This window comes from Poromitra crassiceps (genome assembly GCF_964638095.1).
Source record: "Poromitra crassiceps genome assembly, chromosome: 2".
NCBI lineage: Eukaryota > Metazoa > Chordata > Actinopteri > Beryciformes > Melamphaidae > Poromitra > Poromitra crassiceps.
The window spans coordinates 67887874-67908495 of record NC_139624.1 but is presented as its reverse complement, the minus strand read 5'-3'; the positions used below and the strand labels follow the sequence as shown (position 1 = coordinate 67908495).

The window sequence follows — 20622 nt, the reverse complement described above, 5'->3', positions numbered from 1 at the left end:
CACAGGCACAGCTAACGTTATGCTTCATGCATATCGATGCATACCGATGCGGTTTCCGTTTCCCCATGACTTCTTCTCTGTTTTTTCCTCACCTTTCTCTAATCTGGAGAGCACTGTCGCCACCTAATGGGTCCGTAAAATAGCTTTTACACATTCGACATCGCCCATATTTTTACAGGAGATGCATCTGGCTTTGATCCACGTCCCACCGTCAAAAAACGCAATTGACGACTTTAGTCGTCATTGGCACTCTACGTTACTATTTGAATTGACGACGATAGTCGTCATTGGCACTCATTGAGTTAACACGTTCACTGCCGTCGACGAGTTATCTCGTCAAAAAAAATCCAACAGTTGACTGCCGTGGGAGCTATTGGATGTGTATAACCTATTTTACCAACCCACTAAGTGGCGACAGTGCTCTCCAGACTAGAGGAAGCCGAGCAAAAACACCAGGAAAAAGCGTGAGGAAGCCATTCTCATGAAAATGGTTTGGCGAAAACGCTTTCGCGCTGGCGCACAACGGTGGGCGATTCCAAAAATAGACTCTGTGTGCAACACACTTTGAAACACCAGCAGAAAGCCCAGAATCGCACCCAGCTTCATCCCACCACACAACCGAAAACCCAGAAACGAACGAGCCCCATCCAGACTCGCCCGACGAGCGGCCGCCAGCAGCCAGGCAGCACAGACAGGCAGCAGAGCAGAGACTCGCCTGTGACAAACGCTGCAAAGCCACCAGAGACACACCCACGGAGGGAGGAGTTTGAAGGAGAGGGGGGTGGGGGTGCTGTTATGGAGGAAATTACTGTTCAGAACTATATTGTTTAGATGTCTGATGTCTCACTGATGCCAAAAATAAATGGTTAAAGTGACTGTTCTGCCTGTTCTATCGAATCACGCACGCACACACACACAAACACACAAACACAATACAGTATACACACTTAATAATCATAATCACAGGCATGTGAGGTGGTTCTAAAAATCCATTTATCTCAAAACTCTGCTAAACTGCTAATGCCTACATAACAGAACATGATAAAAACTAACTCTTTTAGACAGAGAAAGCACACATTCTATTAGTTCTTTTGAGATATTTTGTGTTCACAAAGTCCTAGCAGAAAATAATCCTCGGCTCTTGAAAGATGAGCCAGAATCCTAAAAAAAACCCTTGGCAGAAGCTACCTACAGTATTGGAAAAACTGCTGGCAGTGAATGTGTTAACATAGGTTCCTGTGATGTGATGAACTCAAAATGCTAAATAATAATAAAATATTTCTGGTTTCCAGGGACTTTAACGTCTTCTAACCCAGCACAATTGTAAAGTGTTCACACATTCAAGCCTCTCTTTTTAATCATCTGCAAGCTTCTGTAAAGCCTGATAGTTCTCATAATAAAAACTCTTGTGTTGTCACAGTAGTTAACCTTGATGTGTGTCTCAAACTATCCCCTGTTGGATACTTGAATCTGAGGGAATTGGGCCTGGAAAGTCCTTGAATAGTCCTTGAATTTGCTGTTTAAGAAGGTGTGGGAACCCTGAGGTCCTCACTGCTATACTCTCTTCCCATTGTGTTGTCCAGGCGTGCGGACCAACAGTACGTCGTCGTCATCCACCAACAACAACGTGTACAGCGTCAACTCGTCCCAGCCGCTGGCCTCCTACACCCTCAGCTCTCTGCCTGCTGTGCCTGGGCCCGGGGCTGCGGCCGGGGCCATCACTATGGCTGCTGCACAAGCTGTCCAGGCCACCGCACAGGTCAGCCACACAGGACAGCTTATCACACTCACTTTGCCTCGCGAGCAGCCAGGCATGAAGTCAATGCAAGTTGTGTGACCCGGCGCTTGGCAAAACAGGGTGCTCCTGGTGTACACCGGCGTCATCATCTTCCTGTGCCAAGTACGTTGCCAGCTGCCTTAGACAGCCATGTTTCCGTTAAACAACGTCACCAAAGGTCCAAAGTCGGTCACCCTTAGGGATGTATTTTTCCAATATCAGTGCTAAAACGATTTTTTTTAATGATACCGGTGCCTATGCTTTTTGATATTTGACGCATATTTAAAGTGTTTTTTGTAAAGAGGATTTCAAGCAGCGCGCTCCAACCAATAACATTAGTGAAGGTGCGTGGAGCAGCGGTTTCCCAGCACGGGAGGGTGCTTATTTCCCTCAGCTCGGGCATGGCACCTAAATGAGGCAACCTAAATGAGGCACCTAAATCTGCATTGCCATTCAGGAGCGCTAGTACCGGTTGTAAAGGTACCGGCTAGGGGTGGGAATCACAAGTTTGATCACGATGAGATCCGATCTCGATTAATTTGACAACGATATGATTTTTGCCGATATCACAAAGTCTGATACGATGCGATTCGATTCAGCGGGCTGCGAACGATATTTAGACGATATGCCCACAATCAGTTAAATAATCCAAGCAACTAAAATATCATTTGACAATTTTATTGTTGCGCTCTTAGACATGTAAATGAAAAACAATCTATTCTTTTTAATGAAAGCGTAATGTTTATTTCTTTTAATAGCGGCTCATATCGATTAACACATTCACTGCCAGCCGTTTTTTTTTTTACTGTAGGTAGCTTCTGCCAGAGGGTTTTTTTGAGGATTCTGGCTCATCTTTCAAGACCCGAGGATTCTTTTCTGCTAAGATTTTGTGAACACAAAATATCTCAAAAGAACTAATAGAATGTGTGCTTTCTCTGTCTAAAAGAGTTAGTTTGTAGAGTTAGTAGTTATGTAGGCATTAGCACTAGGGATGCACGATATGGATTTTTAGAGCCGATACGATAACCGATAAATATATTCTTCTTGGCCGATAACCGATACGATATAACCGATAATTATTATATAAAAAAAAAAATATATATATATATATTTTTAGTTTTTAACCTGTATTTTATGCACACCTGGGGTTAAAAAAGGGTTAGGGTAGATGTATGGATGTAGTGAGCATAGTTCTGACCTAACCAAATCTAACTGACATCACTGTGAACGCAAAACGAAGAAAACTTCTGATATAATATGATTGTTTTAATAAAGTGTATCACTCAATTATAGTCAATACAAAAATAAAGGCTTTTATATAACGGAAAGCCAAGCTGCTTAGTCTGCAGATAAAACACAATGACAAAAGGCATAGTAATTTAGACTTGTCATACTGATCTGTTAAAATTTTGCATGGGTTCCAGTTCTCAGTGAGTTGTAGCCTGGGCCCAATGAATGGGGCAGGCACTATAAACCATCTGTGTCGTTTCACTTTTTACTGAAAAATGCTGCCACCAGATTAAAGAAAAGAACCCTATGTTGACTGACTGATGCTTTTTATGTAGCCTAATGTGCGCGCGACTGCGCCTTTGTTTTCATTATTGGCTGTTAGATGGCTCTGTCCAGCAGCTAACGCTAACTAGCGCGGTTAGCTTAACGTTAGCGAGTGGTTGCGAGTTAAATACACAATCCCTGGATGTTTCATTTCGGGTAAAGGGGTTTCCATTAGTTTCTATAAGTTTACGCCAGCTCTGTGTATTAAGTGCTTTTGCGGGGCTGTTTGATCACAAGCCACAGACTGTAAATGTCACAAGCATTTTGTCTGCCAAGCGGACGAGTCTGCAGGGTAGGCCGCACGACGAGCTAATGCTAACAAAACTCGCTAACAATAACAACAAACATATCCGCTGCATCATCGCCAGCTTTGGTTTAACGTAATGCCAGCTTATTGGTTTCCCCTCCTCTCGGAACCTGTGTGGGACATGGATTGCAAATTACAGTAGCTTGATAATTTTGAAACTGCAGCACACTGGCAGCAGCCATGTTTGCGTCGCAGCTGTGATGTCACGAATGTGCGACAACAAAAGCTCCGCTTCCGAGGCAAAAAATAAAGCAGGATTATTATCGGATAATTTATCGGAAAAAGGCCATTATCGGAATAATAAATAATAACGCAAATGGCCATATTGGCCGATAATTTATCGGTCCGATAATTATCGTGCATCCCTAATTAGCACTTGAATACAGCATGGTTTCAGCGTCTGAAAATTTAAGCTGAGATAAATAGCTTTTTGTGAAATTCGATAGAACAGTCACTTTAACCATTCATTTTTGGCATCAGTAAGACGTCAGACATCTAAACAATAGTTTTGAACAGTAATTTCCTCCATAACAGCAGGAAACACCCCTCTCCTTCAAACTCCTCCCTCCGTGTGTGTTCTTCTTGGCTGCAGCGGGCGTGTCATAAGCTCGTTTCTGCTGCTGCTGTAACGCGTCACCAGGCTCACTGCTTTGCTGCTGCTCCTGTCTGCTGGCGGCCGCTGGGCAAGTCTGGATGGGCTCGCTCGTTTCTTGGAGTTTCGGTTGAGAGCTTTGATGAAGCTTTTGCGATTCTGGTCTTATTTATGCTGCGTGTTTCAAAGTGTGTTCCACCCGTAATCTATTATGCAAATTTGCAATCCCTCACCGCCAGCAATCAGCGCGAAAGCGAAAGCGTTTTCGCCAATCCATTCTACAGTATGAGAATGGTTTCATCGCGCGTTCCCCTGCAGTTTTGGCTCTGCTTTTTCTAGTCTGGGAGAGCACTGTCGCCACTTAGTGGGTCGGTGGAATGGGTTGTACACGTTCGGTGGCTCCAATATTTATATAAGAGATGTAAAAGGGTTAGATGCACATCCCACGGTCAAAAAAAAAAATCTTTTTTTTTGACGTATTAACACGTCATTGGCAGTCAACCGTTGGATTTTTTTTGACGTATTAACACGTCATTGGCAGTGAACGTGTTAACTCATTCACTGCCAATATCTGACTGGCATTTTTGGCACAGGCCAAGTATTTCCATAATGTTTGGTCATCTTTCAAGACCCACAGTAAATTCTGTACTAGGACTACAGTGATGTCCAATACCTCGAAATGAAGATCTAAGTCTCTACTTTCACCCCCAAAAAGAAAGTTAGCTTTTAGCATGTTCTGTACTCTACTTATAACCCTTTTTATACACCCCATGTTCACCAAAAAAGCCTGTCTGGGAAGAGAAAAGGGAGAAAAAAGCATTTTTGTAAAAGGGCACAATCTCAGGCATAACTCACTCTCAATTCTTTTATTTTGAACTGTATTGACATCAGACATGTAAATATTATTCGTTAGGACACAAATGACAAAAAAAATAATATATATATATATATATATATATACACACATGAAGTGCTTTTTTTTTTACATTCAACAATACAGTTTACTCGGTGTGAGTGTGCAGACAGACAGACAGACAGACAGACAGACAGACACACCGACAGACAGACAGACAGACAGACAGACAGACAGACACACACACACACACACACACACACACACACACACACACACACACACACACACACGATCCCCCTTTTAGATTTCTAACCCAACATAGGATAAGCAATAACCACGCCCTGTGGCGCTGGGATTGGCCAGGAACAACACTGGAGGGCGAGCAGCCCAGCGATTTCATGAACCAACTGAAGAGCTCTTGAGAAGGACAGCGGGCTGCTGTGAGTGCCTTCTGCCCGCTGCTGCCTAGCTGTTCCTGTGTTTATTTTGATTTGTTCTGGTACACCGTCCTCGTCCATGTCTCCCTGTCATATCTATGATCGTTCCCGTTTTCCCCTCGGCTATTCAACACGTCCTCACCGCCCTCGCAAACTGATCGATCATTTCCTCATTCCTCCGATGATCAAACACATCTCTTGATTACTTTCTCCCGTTTTCTCCTGGCTGGCACAGAGGAAGGCAACTCCAGCTCGGCGTTTCAATGGCGTTTCTCCAGTCTGCACAAGGAAGCGTTACCCGTTCTCTGCTTTTCCTCCTGCTCAATTTCAAAACAACAGCTGCGGTATGTGTTTGATCGTGTGCTGTCGGCTACCCTTTGAAGGCAGGGACCTGTGTCTGTGTGACAGGCTGGGCAAGTGTTTGCTGCAGGCGCTGCACCAATAAAAACAAAAACACGTCAAACACGTCCTTGGCGGGGAAGGCCATTGCTGATAACACGTCAAAGACGTCATTGGCGGTGAATGAGTTAATAGCGATGTTTTCACTGTGGATCGTTGATCATTGATGCCGATCGATGCATCTTGCCACCCCAACTACCGGCCAGGGTTTTCAGTACTCATCCAGTCTGACGCAATTCCTGCTCTTTATTCATTTCAGCAAACGCCAGGTAGCGTTGTGGAATTACTTTCGACATGTCGAACAATCTACATATCTATTTTCATATGAGTACTTTTACTGAGTATTTTAGGAAAGTGAAAGGGACTTTGATGAGAGAAAGACATATGATGTGCTTTGGAGACGTTCGACAATCGATAACTAATGCCTTACAGGAACTGCAACCGACTCAAGGCCAGCCATGTTCACAGCTAAATGAGCGGCGATAGCATCATTTTCCGACTCTGGTAAAGAAAAATCCAAAGTAAATGATTAAAACTATAAATCGTTAGAAAGATAAGAAGTTATAGTTCACTTCTTCATCATTAAACCTGTTGTAAACATGACATGGTCATAACAGTAGCTAACCGTAGACTTAGGACAATATAGCAATACAAGTGACAGTTCCACTAATATAGGAGGAGAAATGGCAACTGAAAGCGTTGTTACGTATTCCTCCATGAAGATGTGCTCTGTGTGTACTTGTGTACAGATGAAGGAGGGTAGAAGGACCTCCAGTCTCAAGGCCAGCTACGAAGCCATCAAGAACAACGACTTCCAGCTGGGGAGAGAGTTCTCTCTGTCCCGGGACTCCACAGGCTACTCCTCCTCTGCTCTGGCCTCCACCCTCACCCAGACACTCACTCCCACTGCTGCCTCTGACTCCAGGGGGCGCAAGTCCAAGTAAGAGAGCACTCCATACACTCTTCAACATATAATAAGCATCGGACATCGTAGGATCAGGGTGTCCACTACCCATACAAGTGAAGTGAAGTGAAGTTAGCTTCTGTATTAAACACTACCCATACAAGTGAAGTGAAGTGAAGTTAGCTTCTGTATTAAACACTACCCATACAAGTGAAGTGAAGTTAGCTTCTGTAATAAACACTACCCATACAAGTGAAGTGAAGTTAGCTTCTGTATTAAACACTACCCATACAAGTGAAGTGAAGTTAGCTTCTGTATTAAACACTACCCATACAAGTGAAGTGAAGTTAGCTTCTGTATTAAACACTACCCATACAAGTGAAGTGAAGTTAGCTTCTGTATTAAACACTACCCATACAAGTGAAGTGAAGTTAGCTTCTGTAATAAACACTACCCATACAAGTGAAGTGAAGTTAGCTTCTGTAATAAACACTACCCATACAAGTGAAGTGAAGTTAGCTTCTGTAATAAACACTACCCATACAAGTAGGGCTGCACGATATTGGAAAAAACTGACATTGCGATAATCCCCGCCCATGCGATATATATTGCGATATGAAAAAATACAGATTTTCACCAGATTACCAGAATAGCTCTATTTGAAAGAAAATAATATTTCTAGAATGATTGGGATGATTTTGTAGAGGAGTCCATCTGATTTTGGAGGGGAAATTAGGTACCGTATTTTAATGTTTCTCAACCACTGGGCTGTGACCTACTGGTAGGCCTCAGAGCGTCATCTATCAGGGTGCATACACATTTTGACCAATGGATTTCCATGACTTACATACAAGAAAAAGTGAGTGACTTATGACATTCTACTTTAAAATATCACTAGCCTACACTTCACTTAGTGTAATGCAGCCTTTAAAACCAGGGAAAGACAACATGTATGCTGTATCACCATATTACCATCCAACATCTAAGACCATATACCGTAGTCTCATATCACAATATTGATATACAATTGATATATTGCCCACCCCTAATATTGAGTGCCAGAATCTACCTCCCAATGATGCTATTTGCAGAAAAACATTAGATTTAATTGATTATAATCACTGCTTTCAACTTCTTTCGTTCTTCTAACATTTCAATAAATCAACAATGAAACACCGCTGCCACTTCACACACTTGGTCTGACCCCCCGGAAACCCCCTCCAGAAACTACCAAGTGGTACACTCCGCATTTGGGGAGTTCTGGTTTTTGAGCGCACGCAGGGCGGCAGTACAGAGAGACGAGGATTCACATGCAGCCGACCGGTGACAAACAATTCATTCGTGAAAAGTAATAAATATACATTTAATTGCCCAGCTATGTCTATTGTCTTTTTATTTTCACTGACATGTTTTGTGTAAATGAGTCGCTATGTATAATTAACTCTACCGTAACTGCTATCATGTGATGCAACATCAGAGACGAAGGGGAGAGACAGCCGCAGTGATACACGGACAACTTCTCAGTAATCACTTTAGCCTTCGTGTCATTAGAAGTTGCGGTCTTGCTTTTTGGTGTTTCAAGAGTAAATATCTCCACTCCATGGACATGTTCGAGTTACAGCAGCCAGCCTGCTGTATAATAGTGTGCTGCAAACTGTGGACGCGTCCGCCTCCGCAATCACATCGTTTACAGACCGGCTACTGTCAGCAACCCAACATAAGCAAAAACAATTCAATTGAGCTCTCTGTGCATGTTTGTTGTGTTGAAGCTAAGCACTAAATGAGTGAGTACTGTAGCGGGGCGTCTCTCTCCTTTGTGAGAGCCTGCATTTCACTCAGTAGGCTACCCCTAAAGTGAGAGTTTATCAAGCAACATGACGATAGGGCTGCAACTATCGATTATTTTAGTAATCGAGTATTCTACCGAATAATCCATCGATTAATCGAGTAATCGGATAAGAACCCTTTTTTGTGTTTTCACAGGCTTATCGTAAATATACACCAAAAAATAAGATAAATCTCTTCAAATAAACAACTACATTAGTTTCTTTCTTAGAAAAAACAACATTTTTATTTTTAAATTGCATAGAACTGGCAGTGGCACCATTCATCTTTTCACTTGAACATGATGGACCCGTCCTTACAAAGCTGTCCATAGTACGCTGTGATCCGCTGAAAAAGAGGTGAAATAATAATTAACACGTTAATTGCCAACAACGAGTTGAGTCGTCAAACACAATCCAGCTGTTCACTGCCACCGACGAGTTGAGTCGTCAAAAAATATATATATATATTTTTGACGGTGCTACGTGGATCAATGCCCCCCGCGTCTCCTATGGAGATATTGGAAGTATTGAATGTGTATAATCTATTTTACCGACCAGCTAGGTGGCGACGGTCCTCTCCCGACAGATATAAAGTCAACCAAAAGCAGCCGCCTCCCGCGGCTGCTTCCTCCAAGGAAGGAAATCAAGGAAATGGCTTGGCGATTTTACAGTCAGAAACGAACGAGCCTCATTCTCATACTGTAGGTGGGGACGCATTCGCGCTGCTGCGGTGGGGGCTTCCAGAAATGGACTGTGTGGCTACTGTCCATGGTGGGCAGCATAAAGCCTAGAGTCGCACGGGGCTTCATCGGGGCTCTCAAACCCAAGAGACGAGTGAGACCTACAGTATCCACACTCGCTGCCAGGGAGGCAGGCTGGTCAAACTCGCTGCCAGGCTCCCAGCAGCAGAGCACTCACTTGTGACAAACGCAGGCTGAAAGCCACTAGACACGCCCACGGAGGGAGGAGTTGAAGGAGAGGGCGTTCGGAACTATATTGTTTGGATGTCTGATCTCTCACTGATGCCAAAAATAAATGGTTAAAGTGACTGTTCTGCGTGTTTGATTGAATTTCACAAAACTGCGATTATCTCAGCTTCCTGTCTCACACGCTAAAACCATGCTGTACTCAACGGCTAATATCTACATAACTACCGTACTAACTCTACAAACTAACTCTTTTAGACAGAGAAAGCACACATTCTATTAGTACTTTTGTGAACTTTGTGTTGACAAACTCCAAGCAGAAAAGAATCCTCGGCTCTTGTAAAATGAGCCAGAATCCTCAAAAAAACGGCTTGGCAAAAGCTACCTACAGCAAAAAAAAAAACGGCTGGCAGTCAATGTGTTAATATTGATATTTATTAGGTAAGTTCATAACAAAACTGGAGAATGCGCATTTACACACCCTAGACCTGTTGCCTATTATTGACACAAATATCAGAATAGCAAGATAACAGGTCAGGTGGTGTAATAATTGGAGCCTAAAATGCACAAATTAAATAGTTGTTTGCAATCATCATGAGCAGAGTCGACCGGTCTAGGGTGTGTAAATGTCACACACACACACACAACGCTGTTAAATTAGCCGCTAACGTTAGGTTAACGTTTTAGGTTAGGTTGAGCTTTGTATTTGTATTTCAGAAAACGGCAAGCCACATCAAAAAAATGCAGCGTGAATGCAGTTACTAATAGTCATATTGGCAACGTGGCAAGCCAGCAGCACAACTACTACTAGTCTTAATATCAAGTAGCAATCATTAGCATACATTTACATTAGCGTTGTGTATAGTTAACGTTACGTTACCTTGCTCCGCTCGACGTAGATGCGCTGGTGGATGCGTAGACTGGATGTTTACGGTTCAGGTGCTGAAGCATTGACGAGGTACTGTTGTGATATGCAAGTATCGTTACAGTACTTGCACACCACTGAGTTTGTGTCCTTTTTCAGCGTGAAATGATCCCACACTTTAGACAGTTTCGGTCGCTTTTTCGGCCCTGGTTCTTCCCTTCCCGGCTCCTCCTGTCTGCTTTCTCCGCCGCCTCATTCCATTTTGCGGGGTCCGCTCGCTATACAGTAGCTGCTCTCTGGTCTGTCTGCGATCATGTGTCCTCGCGTGTTTACACCGGAAGAGCGCTGTGCCACACCAGTAAGCGTCCGTGAGAAACAGTCTCTAATCTCTAAATGCCGTGTCGAGGCGAATCATATTGGCCTCGATCATTTTAATTATTCGAGTTATTCGAGGTACTCGAGGAATCGCGACAGCTCTGCGATGTGACTATCGCGCATGCGCACATTGCGATGACGATGTGTAAACGATATATCGTGCAGCCCTACATACAAGTGAAGTGAAGTTAGCTTCTGTATTAAACACAGTTGGAGTTTATGTCCCTAGAAAGAAAGAAAAACAAAAGAGATCCTGTGACAGTGTGATTTTCATAATGCACATTTAGAGTTTCACAACTTTCAGTAGCTCTGCCCAATCAGCTTAGTCATCCCTTACCCAAAGATCACTCTCTGTCCGTCCGTTTGTTAGTCACACTGTAATGTTGACTTTGTGCCGCTAGGGGGCAACATTGACAATGAATGGCACTCACTCAAGGGTGGAACTACATCACTGGTGGGGACAACATGCTTATTATTTGCTTGTTTGTATGTATATATATATATATATATATCAGTGGCGGCTGGTGAGCTTCTGAAAAAAAATTGGGCCTTTTTATGCCTCCGCTGGCGATAGCCAGGCCGGAGGCATTATGGATCCGGGTTGTCCGTCCGTACGTACGTACGGCTGTCCGTACGGCTGTCCGTCTGTCCGTACAATGTTTGTTAACGCGATATCTGAGGAACGCCTGGACGGAATTTCATCAAATTTGCCTCAAACATCGACTTACACTCAAGGATGATCTGATTAGATTTTGGTGGTCAAAGGTCAAAGGTCAAGGTCACTGTGACCTCTCGAACGCCATTTTCAAGCTTGTTAACGCGATATCTGAGGAACGCCTGGACGGAATTTCATCAAATTTGCCTCAAACATCGACTTAGACTCAAGGATGATCTGATTAGATTTTGGTGGTCAAAGGTCAAAGGTCAAGGTCACTGTGACCTCTCGAACGCCATTTTCAAGCTTGTTAACGCGATATCTGAGGAACGCCTGGACGGAATTTCATCAAATTTGCCTCAAACATCGACTTAGACTCAAGGATGATCTGATTAGATTTTGGTGGTCAAAGGTCAAAGGTCAAGGTCACTTTGACCTCTCGAACGCCATTTTCAAGCTTGTTAACGCGATATCTGAGGAACGCCTGGACGGAATTTCATCAAATTTGCCTCAAACATCGACTTAGACTCAAGGATGATCTGATTAGATTTTGGTGGTCAAAGGTCAAAGGTCAAGGTCACTTTGACCTCTCGAACGCCATTTTCAAGCTTGTTAACGCGATATCTGAGGAACGCCTGGACGGAATTTCATCAAATTTGCCTCAAACATCGACTTAGACTCAAGGATGATCTGATTAGATTTTGGTGGTCAAAGGTCAAAGGTCAAGGTCACTGTGACCTCTCGAACGCCATTTTCAAGCTTGTTAACGCGATATCTCAGGAATGCCTTGACGGAATTTAATCAAACTTGTCTCTAACATCGACTTGGAGTCAAGGATGAACTGATTAGATTTTGGTGGTCTAAGGTCAAAGGTCAAGGTGAGCTCTCCAACGCCATTTTCAAGCTTGTTAACGCGATATCTCAGGAATGCCTTGACGGAATTTAATCAAACTTGTCTCAAACATCGACTTGGACTCAAGGATGAACTGATTACATTTTGGTGGTCAAAGTTAAAGGTCACTGTGACCTCTCACACACCCAATTTCCAAGCTCTATAACGCAACATCACAGGAGCGCCTTGACGGAATCTCTTCCAATTTGCCTCAAATGGCGATTTGGACTCCAGAATGAACTAATGGCGGAGGCATAAGTCCGCGTTGCGGTCGTTCTAGTTCTTTTCTCTTTTGCAGTTTGAAGACAGATTTTAACAACATACAAACAAAACAAAAGCTCAGACACAGCTGGAAAACAAAGCAAAGCATACTATTGATTGACAATTATAATATGGTGCTACCACCCATATAAGGGTGCTTACATGCTTATAATAGCATATGGGTTATACAAGGGGCCAAGACAAACCAGCTGAGCAAGTCACCCACCGCCCCTAACCTCATCAAGGTAGGCCAGAAACGGGTCCCAAATATGTCACTCCTATACCCTAATGTAATCTCAATAGCAGCACCAGTCTCCTTCAAGGAAACAAGATCAATAGAAATCATTAGGCTACAGACCGCTTTATAGATCCACACTGTTACAGCAGGCAACATCAAACTTAATTTCAGTTTAATTCAATCACACAAATTACACCACGCACCCCCATATAGATAAGATTTTGTTCCAGGGTCCCCCATCTGATAAGAGTTTTGCTTTTAGATGTTTTATCACAGACATTATATGAAACCCATGACCAAAATAGTCATACATTCTGTGATTGTGTTACTTATGGATGGAATTATAGTGAACATAGATTAATCCCCCCTTTTTGCTGGGGACCCCACTTTGAAAACCACTAGCTTAGGCTACAACTGTTGCAAGAAGGTGAATTTTCACACATTTTCAATGCAGATTGAGGACAAATAAGATGGATTGTCAGGGCTGGGACGGATCAGAAAACCCACGGATCGGATCGCGTGACGGATTTTGAGCCACGGATCACGGATTTTTCGGATCAGCAAAAAATATATACCGTAATTTCCGCACTATAAGGCGCACCTGAGTATAAGCCGCAGCAGCAAAATTGCCTGTTTGTTACATATATAAGCCGCACCGGACTATAAGCCGCGGGTGTTTTGATGTTTACCGTAATTACCATATGTAAGGGTTCGTGCACAGAGGGGATTGTCGGGAAAGAGATGGCTGTTTGGGGAAGCTCCCATTTATTAACATTTCAACAAAACAAAACAAAAGTCAGGTCACTAATCCCCAGACAAAATCACACATTGTGAGATGCTTAAAAATCACCATCGGCGGCAGCTTTACTCCAGATGCTGTGCAGCCAAGAACACAAGTGAAATTCGTTCTCTCGTGACCTGTGGTTCTCAACGTGATGGACGATTCACCTTTCTTGTTAACTCATTCACCGCCAGTTTAGGACTGCCAATATTTAGCACAGGCCAAAGATTTTCATAATTGTTGGTCATCTTTCAAGACCCACAGTAAATTATCTATTAGCACCAGAGTGATTTGCAATACCTCAAAATGAAGATGTACGTCTCTGGGTTCACCAGGGAAAAAAAAGTGAGCTTTTAGCATGTTCTGTACTCTACTTATAGCCATTTATATACACCCTGTTTTCACCCAAAATGTCTCTCTGAGAAAAGAAATTGCAGAAAATGGCATTTATGTACAGCACACAATATCATGCAGAACTCGCTCTCAATTCTTTTATTTTGAACTGTATTGACATCAGACATGTAAATATTATTCATTATGACACAAATGACAAAAAAAAAATATATATATATATATATATATATATATATATATATATATATATGAAGTGCTTTTTTTACATTCAACAATACAGTTTGCTCAGTGTGAGTGTACAGACAGACACACAGACAGACAGACAGACAGACAGACACACAGACACACACACACACACACACACACACACACACACACACACACACACACACACACACACACACACACACACACACACACAGAGAGAGAGAGTTCTGTCCACAGCTGCCTGCAGCTAGATCGCACCTCCTTCCCCCTCCTTCCCCATCAGCGTTTTGCCTCCTCTGCTGCTCGTTTTCCTCCTCTCGTTCGGGCTGGGAGTGGGACGAATGCTGCGACACGAGTCACACGACACAGGAACGGGTCCGCGGCTTGGCTTTGGGACCAGGCGCTGCTGGAACCGGATCGATCATGTTCGTCACGGGTTTGACTAGGCAATCCAGGTTCGCCCTGCAGCAAGGCAGCAGTGCAGCGCGCCGAGAGGCGTTTCAATGGCGTTTTTTCCTCTGTACAAGGAAGCGCGTTTCTCTGTTTTTCCTCTTTTCCTCCTTCCTCGTTTCAAACAACAGCTGCGGTATGTGTTTGATAACGTGCTGTCGGCTACCCTTTGAGGATAGGGACCAGATGACATGTCAGAGGCTGGGTAAGTGTTTCAACTACGCGCTGCACTCATAAAAACAAAAACACGTCAAACATGTCTTTGGCGTGGATGGCTATTTCTGATAAGACGTCAAAGACGTCTTTGGCGGTGAATGAGTTAACAGTCCTAGTGAGAGGCAGGTCGAACGTCAAAGGCACTTCATCCATATTTATGATCTGCTCCGGTCCGATGGAATATTCCTTGATCTTTCTTTGTGTGAATTCGCCGAAGTTTGTAATTTTCTCCTGGTAGTCGGGAGGGAGTTGCTGACACAGTCGTCCGTGCCCTGACGGACAGTCCCTTTCGTCTCGGGTTTGTGCATGATCCTTTGCTGCTGCTGCTGTTGTTGTTGTTCCTGTCTCGCTACTGTCTCAGACATGGCTTTCAGGCTCAATCGCCGCCATCGTCGTAACACAGCCAGTTCTCCATCTTTTGAAGCATGATGTTAGATTACAACGAGCTAGTTGTGTGGCTTAGCCTTCCAAAATGTTGCCGTTAGTTTTTTAGAATGTAATACATAGAATTGGGAATGTTACATTCAATTTCATTCAGACTGTCTTTCAGGCTCAATCGCTGCCATTTTCCCCCCGGAGCGAGGGAGGAGGGAGGGTGTTTTACCGTAGTGGCTGAGAGAGCGTAGTGGCACAGTGCTCCAATCAGGTCGCGAGGCACATTTTTTGCAACATCATCCAATCAGGGTCTCGCTCTCGTAATGTCTGTCTTGCTCTCGTTCTGCCTCATACCAACATCCATAGATTTTGGAGGTCCCCGAGCGGCCGTTAGCTGATAAAATCCATAGATAAGCCGCATCGTTATATAAGCCGCAGGGCCAAAAAACGGGGAAAAAGCCGCGGCTTATAGTCCGAAATTTACGGTATATAGGCTATATCAGATTTTTTCTCTCAAAAGTAGATTTTCGATTTGAATTTTTAACACTATTATACTTCTCTAACCATTTGTTGCCCTGCACAGCTCAAAAAATATTTTTTCTCATGACACAATTTATGCTTTTACTCTGAAGGCAAAACAACCCAACTTCCTGTTTTAGGTGGCACTGCGCCTAACTTCCTGGCTGTTGCGTGCTAACGTAGTCACGTGACACGGGTACAGACCAGACCGGGTGAGTCTGGAAACATAACGTTGATGCTACGTTAAGCTACTCGGTGGCCCCACGTGTTGTTTTGTTGTTATGTGTCCAAGGCAACATTTCACCGTCCGTTGATATGTGTTCGTGAAACGTGTGCGCGTGTGTGTGTATGTGTGTGTGTGTGTGCGTGCGTGTTGTGGCTCTCGCTATCTTGTGCAGCGCGCAACATGCTGCTCGCATTCCTGTGCTTTTTCAGAGGTGTTGAAATAAGTTTGTGTGACGCTGTCTTTAGTAGCCACTAGCCACAGCCTTCAGAGAGACTTTACAGCGAAGGGATGAGGAAGCTCACTTGTGCATGCCATGATGATGCCTGTCTGTGTCTGGCTGCACTGCAGGCGTTCTCATACACTAACGTTAAACGTTAAATCAAACAAACGGGGGGGGGGGGGGGGGGGTCCGCGGACCACGACGTTCCGAACCGTGTGCCGAACCGTGGGGGCTGATCCGTACGGGTCACGGATTATCCGTGATCCGTCCCAGCCCTAATTGTCATCTGGTGCATTTTAACGTTAGGCGCACCCAGGAGAAAGAGAGTTGAAGTGGGAATAATTTCTGGCTGAGCAATGTAATGCACCTCAAAATAAAGTAAGATATTTAGGCTACAGTTAGTCTGTCAGTAAAAGGTTTGATGGATGAACAAATCAATCAAAAACACTTCACTACGTCCAACATAGGCTGCTACAAGTTTCGTTTCATTCCATTGAATTTGGCAGCGCGGAACAAAACAATGTCAATCAATGTCAGCAATCTATCCAACCAACAACCAATTAGATTTCACCTGGTTTCACCAGGCTAAGGGCGTGCTCCCTTCCAGCTCAATCTGATTGGTTGGAAAACACATCACTCTCACGTGTTCTCTGTGAATTGCAAGTGTTTTTCAACCAATCATATTTTTTCATTAGATAAATTACCAAATAAATAAACGCCCACAGGGCGAATGTTTTTTTATCTGCCTACTCCACGCTGGGACCAGGGCCAGAGTGACTCGTCTGCATGGAGCTCTCCTTTCCATCAGTTCAGGTCACTGTTGTTGAAGCATTTTAAGCATATAAGAATATAATGAATGAAAAAATGAGCGTCTGCACATAAGAAAAAACACATTTGATTGATATTTTATTATAAAAAAAAATATGAAAAATGAAAAATATTTTAAATATATATATATATATATATATATTTTAATATAAAATCCCCAATCTAATAGAGGAGGACCATCCTCCTATGCCTCACTGGAAAAACCTCCTCTGATATATATATATATATATTATATATATATATATATTATATATATATATATATATATATATATATATATATATATATATATATATATATATTTATATACATACATATACATGTATATGTGTGTGTGTATATATATATGTATATATATATTAGGGCTGTCAGCATTAACGCGCTAATCGCGCGTTAACTATCGTTCCTATTAACGCCACTAATTTTTTTAACGCGCGATCAACGCATGCACGTTCTGTGATGTTTGAGCCTTGGTCCATGCCGTAGTTTTGGAAATCAGGAAGCAGTAACGTTGATAGCAAGCAGAAAGAAAGCTCCGTGAGCAGAAAAGGAGGAATAAAATGGGTATATTGGCAAGTTCAGCTTCAAATTGAGAAAGCATTTTGGGTGAGAGAGAGAGGGAGCGCGTCAGCTCTCCCCGTCTGTCTCGTCTCACCGTGGCAGAGTGAGAGACAGACAGACGGAGAACGGGGGGGAGACAGAGAGGGAGAGAGAGAGGCAGAGAAAGCGAGCGAGATGGACAGACAGGCAGTGAGAGAGGGACCGACGGAGAACGGGAACGCGAGAGAGAGATACTGAGAGAGAAAGAGAGAGGGGGGAGAGAGCATGCACGCAGCTTCTCCTGTCTGTGGCTGGAGAGATGTAGAGGATAGCACCAATTAACTTCACACAGTGCAGCCTGAGAGATGTGTATTCCCAGTAACTAGTAGCAATAATAACAATATTACCAATGGCCAAATACTTACCCATACGAATGATAGCTACCCATATTAATACAACAGTGCATCTTTGCACAAAGCTCTCAGGTTTAAAGTAGCCTACCTCGGTTTAAGGTAGATTTAGAACAGATTAAAAAAATTCGATTAATTTGCGATTAATCGTGAGTTAACTATGGAAATCATGCGATTAATCGCGATTAACACGTTCACTGCCAATGACGAGTTGACTCGTCAAACACAATCCAACCGTTCACTGCCAATGACGAGTTGACTCGTCAAAAAAAAAAAATTTTTTTTTTGACGGTGCTACGTGGATCAATGCCCCCCACGTCTCCTATAAAAATATTGGAAGTATTGAATGTGTATAATCTATTTTACCGACCAACTAAGTGGCGACAGTGCTCTCCCGACAGAGAGAAACCCAACCAAAAACAGCCGCGGGAGAAAGCCATTCTCAAGGAAATGGCTTGGCGATTTTACAGTCATCAGTCACCAGACTCGCCCGAGAGCGGCCGCGCCAGCAGCAGCACACCGAGAGCGGAGAGCGGTGCTGGCGTGGGGGATTGCAAATTTGCATAATAGATTATGGGTGAAACACACTTTGAAACACCCGCAGAAAGGCCAGAATCGCACGCATTCCGAAAACCCAGAAACGAACGAGCCTCATTCTCATACTGTAGGCGAAAACGCTTTCACGCTGCTGCACACGGGCACAACGGTGGGGGGTTCCAAAAATAGACTGGGTGGGCAGCATAAAGCCTAGAATCGCACAAAGCTTCATCAAAGCTCTCAACCGAAAATCCAAGAAACGATTGAGTCCCATCCACAGTCCACACTCGCCACACTCGCCGACGAGGGGCCGCCAGAGAGGGAGGCTGCTCACTGCTCAGACAGGCAGGAGAAACTGGCTTGTGACAAACGCCACCAGACACGCCCACGGAGGGAGGAGTTTGAAAGAGAGGGTGTTCAGAACTATATTGTTCAGATGTCTGATCTCTCACTGATGCCAAAAATAAATGGTTAAAGTGACTGTTCTGCCTGTTTGATTGAATTTCACAAAACTGCGATTATCTCAGCTTCCTGTCTCAGACGCTGAAACCATGCTGTACTCAACGGCTAATATCTACATAACTACTAACTCTACAAACTAACTCTTTTAGACAGAGAAAGCACACATTCTATTAGTACTTTTGTGAACTTCGTGTTCACAAAGTCCAAGCAGAAAATTATCCTCGGCTCTTGTAAAATGAGCCAGAATCCTCAAAAAACGGCTTGGCAGAAGCTACCTACAGTAAAAAAAAATGGCTGGCAGTGAATGTGTTAAATATTTTAATCGATTGACAGCCCTAATATATATATATATATATAGACATACTTGGCATGTCTGATTACACACACACACAAGTTGGAGTGTTCATCTTCCGTATATATGATCTTTGTGTGCAACACGCGACCATGCACGCGACATAGGAGAACGCCAGGATTGGGGGGGGAGTTTATGTTTCCCCCCGTTTTGGGCGTGGTTTCTGAATGATGACGCGCTCCGCAGTGTCGCTATACTTGGCCAATGAAGCTGAAGCTGATTCTGATGATGTGTTTGAGTTAATTTGCCTTATTAGTTGACATTGCACGTGCTGCGATGTGACATGCGCATATTGCGATGACGATGCTAAAATGATATATTGTGCAGCCCTAGTGAATTGGTCAAGGCTAGGGCTTGCCCACTCTCCTATTTAAAGGCGGAAAGAAGTCTCATCGTCTGTCTTCCTCTGCTTTCTCTTTTCCAGAAGCAGTATCAAGTCTTCCAATCACCAGTCGTCCTCGTCATCCTCCTCTTCATCACTGTCGTCATGCTCCTCATCATCGGCCCTGGCCCAGGAGCTCTCCCAGCAGGCCTCAGCGCTGCCTGAGGCCGAGGCCAACAGCCAGGTGGACTGGACCTACGACCCCAATGAGCCCCGCTACTGCATCTGTAACCAGGTACACACACACACACACTTGCACAAACACACATACACACACACACGCCTAGAGGGGGATGCACATACTGTAAACACATAGTGCCTCAGTCACGCCCTCTTCCGGGTTTGGCATGGGGACCCAAGGGATTTCATTCCCCATTCATTTTTCCATAGACGTTTTGTAAACTCTTTATTTATAAAAAGAGTTTGACTTGGTCAAACCACACGATTCAGCTCTATTTAGAATCAAGACACTGTAGAATGTTTCACTCAGACCAAAACAAACAAACAACAAGAGGAAAATGGAAGAAGGGGTGGGGGGGCGGCGGGGCGCCCCCTTGCTCGGATCACGCCCATTTTCAAGCTCAACCCTCATTTTTATACATACTACTATACTACACATATACTACACACCTGTAACATTTCGTGACTGCATCTTGCACGGTTTTGACGCTATCGCGTTCACAAGATCTGTCCACAGACATCTAAACACCTGGCAAAGTACTCCAAACTGCCTCTGGTAGTTCCCCGGTGCTATAGAGTGCCTTTTAAACATGAACTCCGGATCATGTCCAGCTAGAGAGAGCAGGATATTTTCAGGTTTTGCCTTTCTAAACATGAGTGGTCTTTGTTAAGAAACAACTGGATATGAGCCGTTCTTTCTGCCAGTGGGCGGGGGGGGG

The 20622-nt window shown here is 43.8% G+C and overlaps 1 protein-coding gene across 1 annotated transcript in view; it reads left to right on the top strand.

Moving 5' to 3' along the window:
* The window catches only part of ing3 (inhibitor of growth family, member 3), a 48383-nt gene that overhangs the window by 23636 nt on the left and 4125 nt on the right, over positions 1-20622 (top strand). The window contains exons 8-10 of the mRNA XM_083658920.1: positions 1584-1759; positions 6672-6862; positions 19766-19958. Of these exons, the coding sequence (XP_083515046.1) occupies positions 1584-1759; positions 6672-6862; positions 19766-19958 (560 nt within the window). The remainder of the gene's footprint in view (positions 1-1583; positions 1760-6671; positions 6863-19765; positions 19959-20622) is intronic.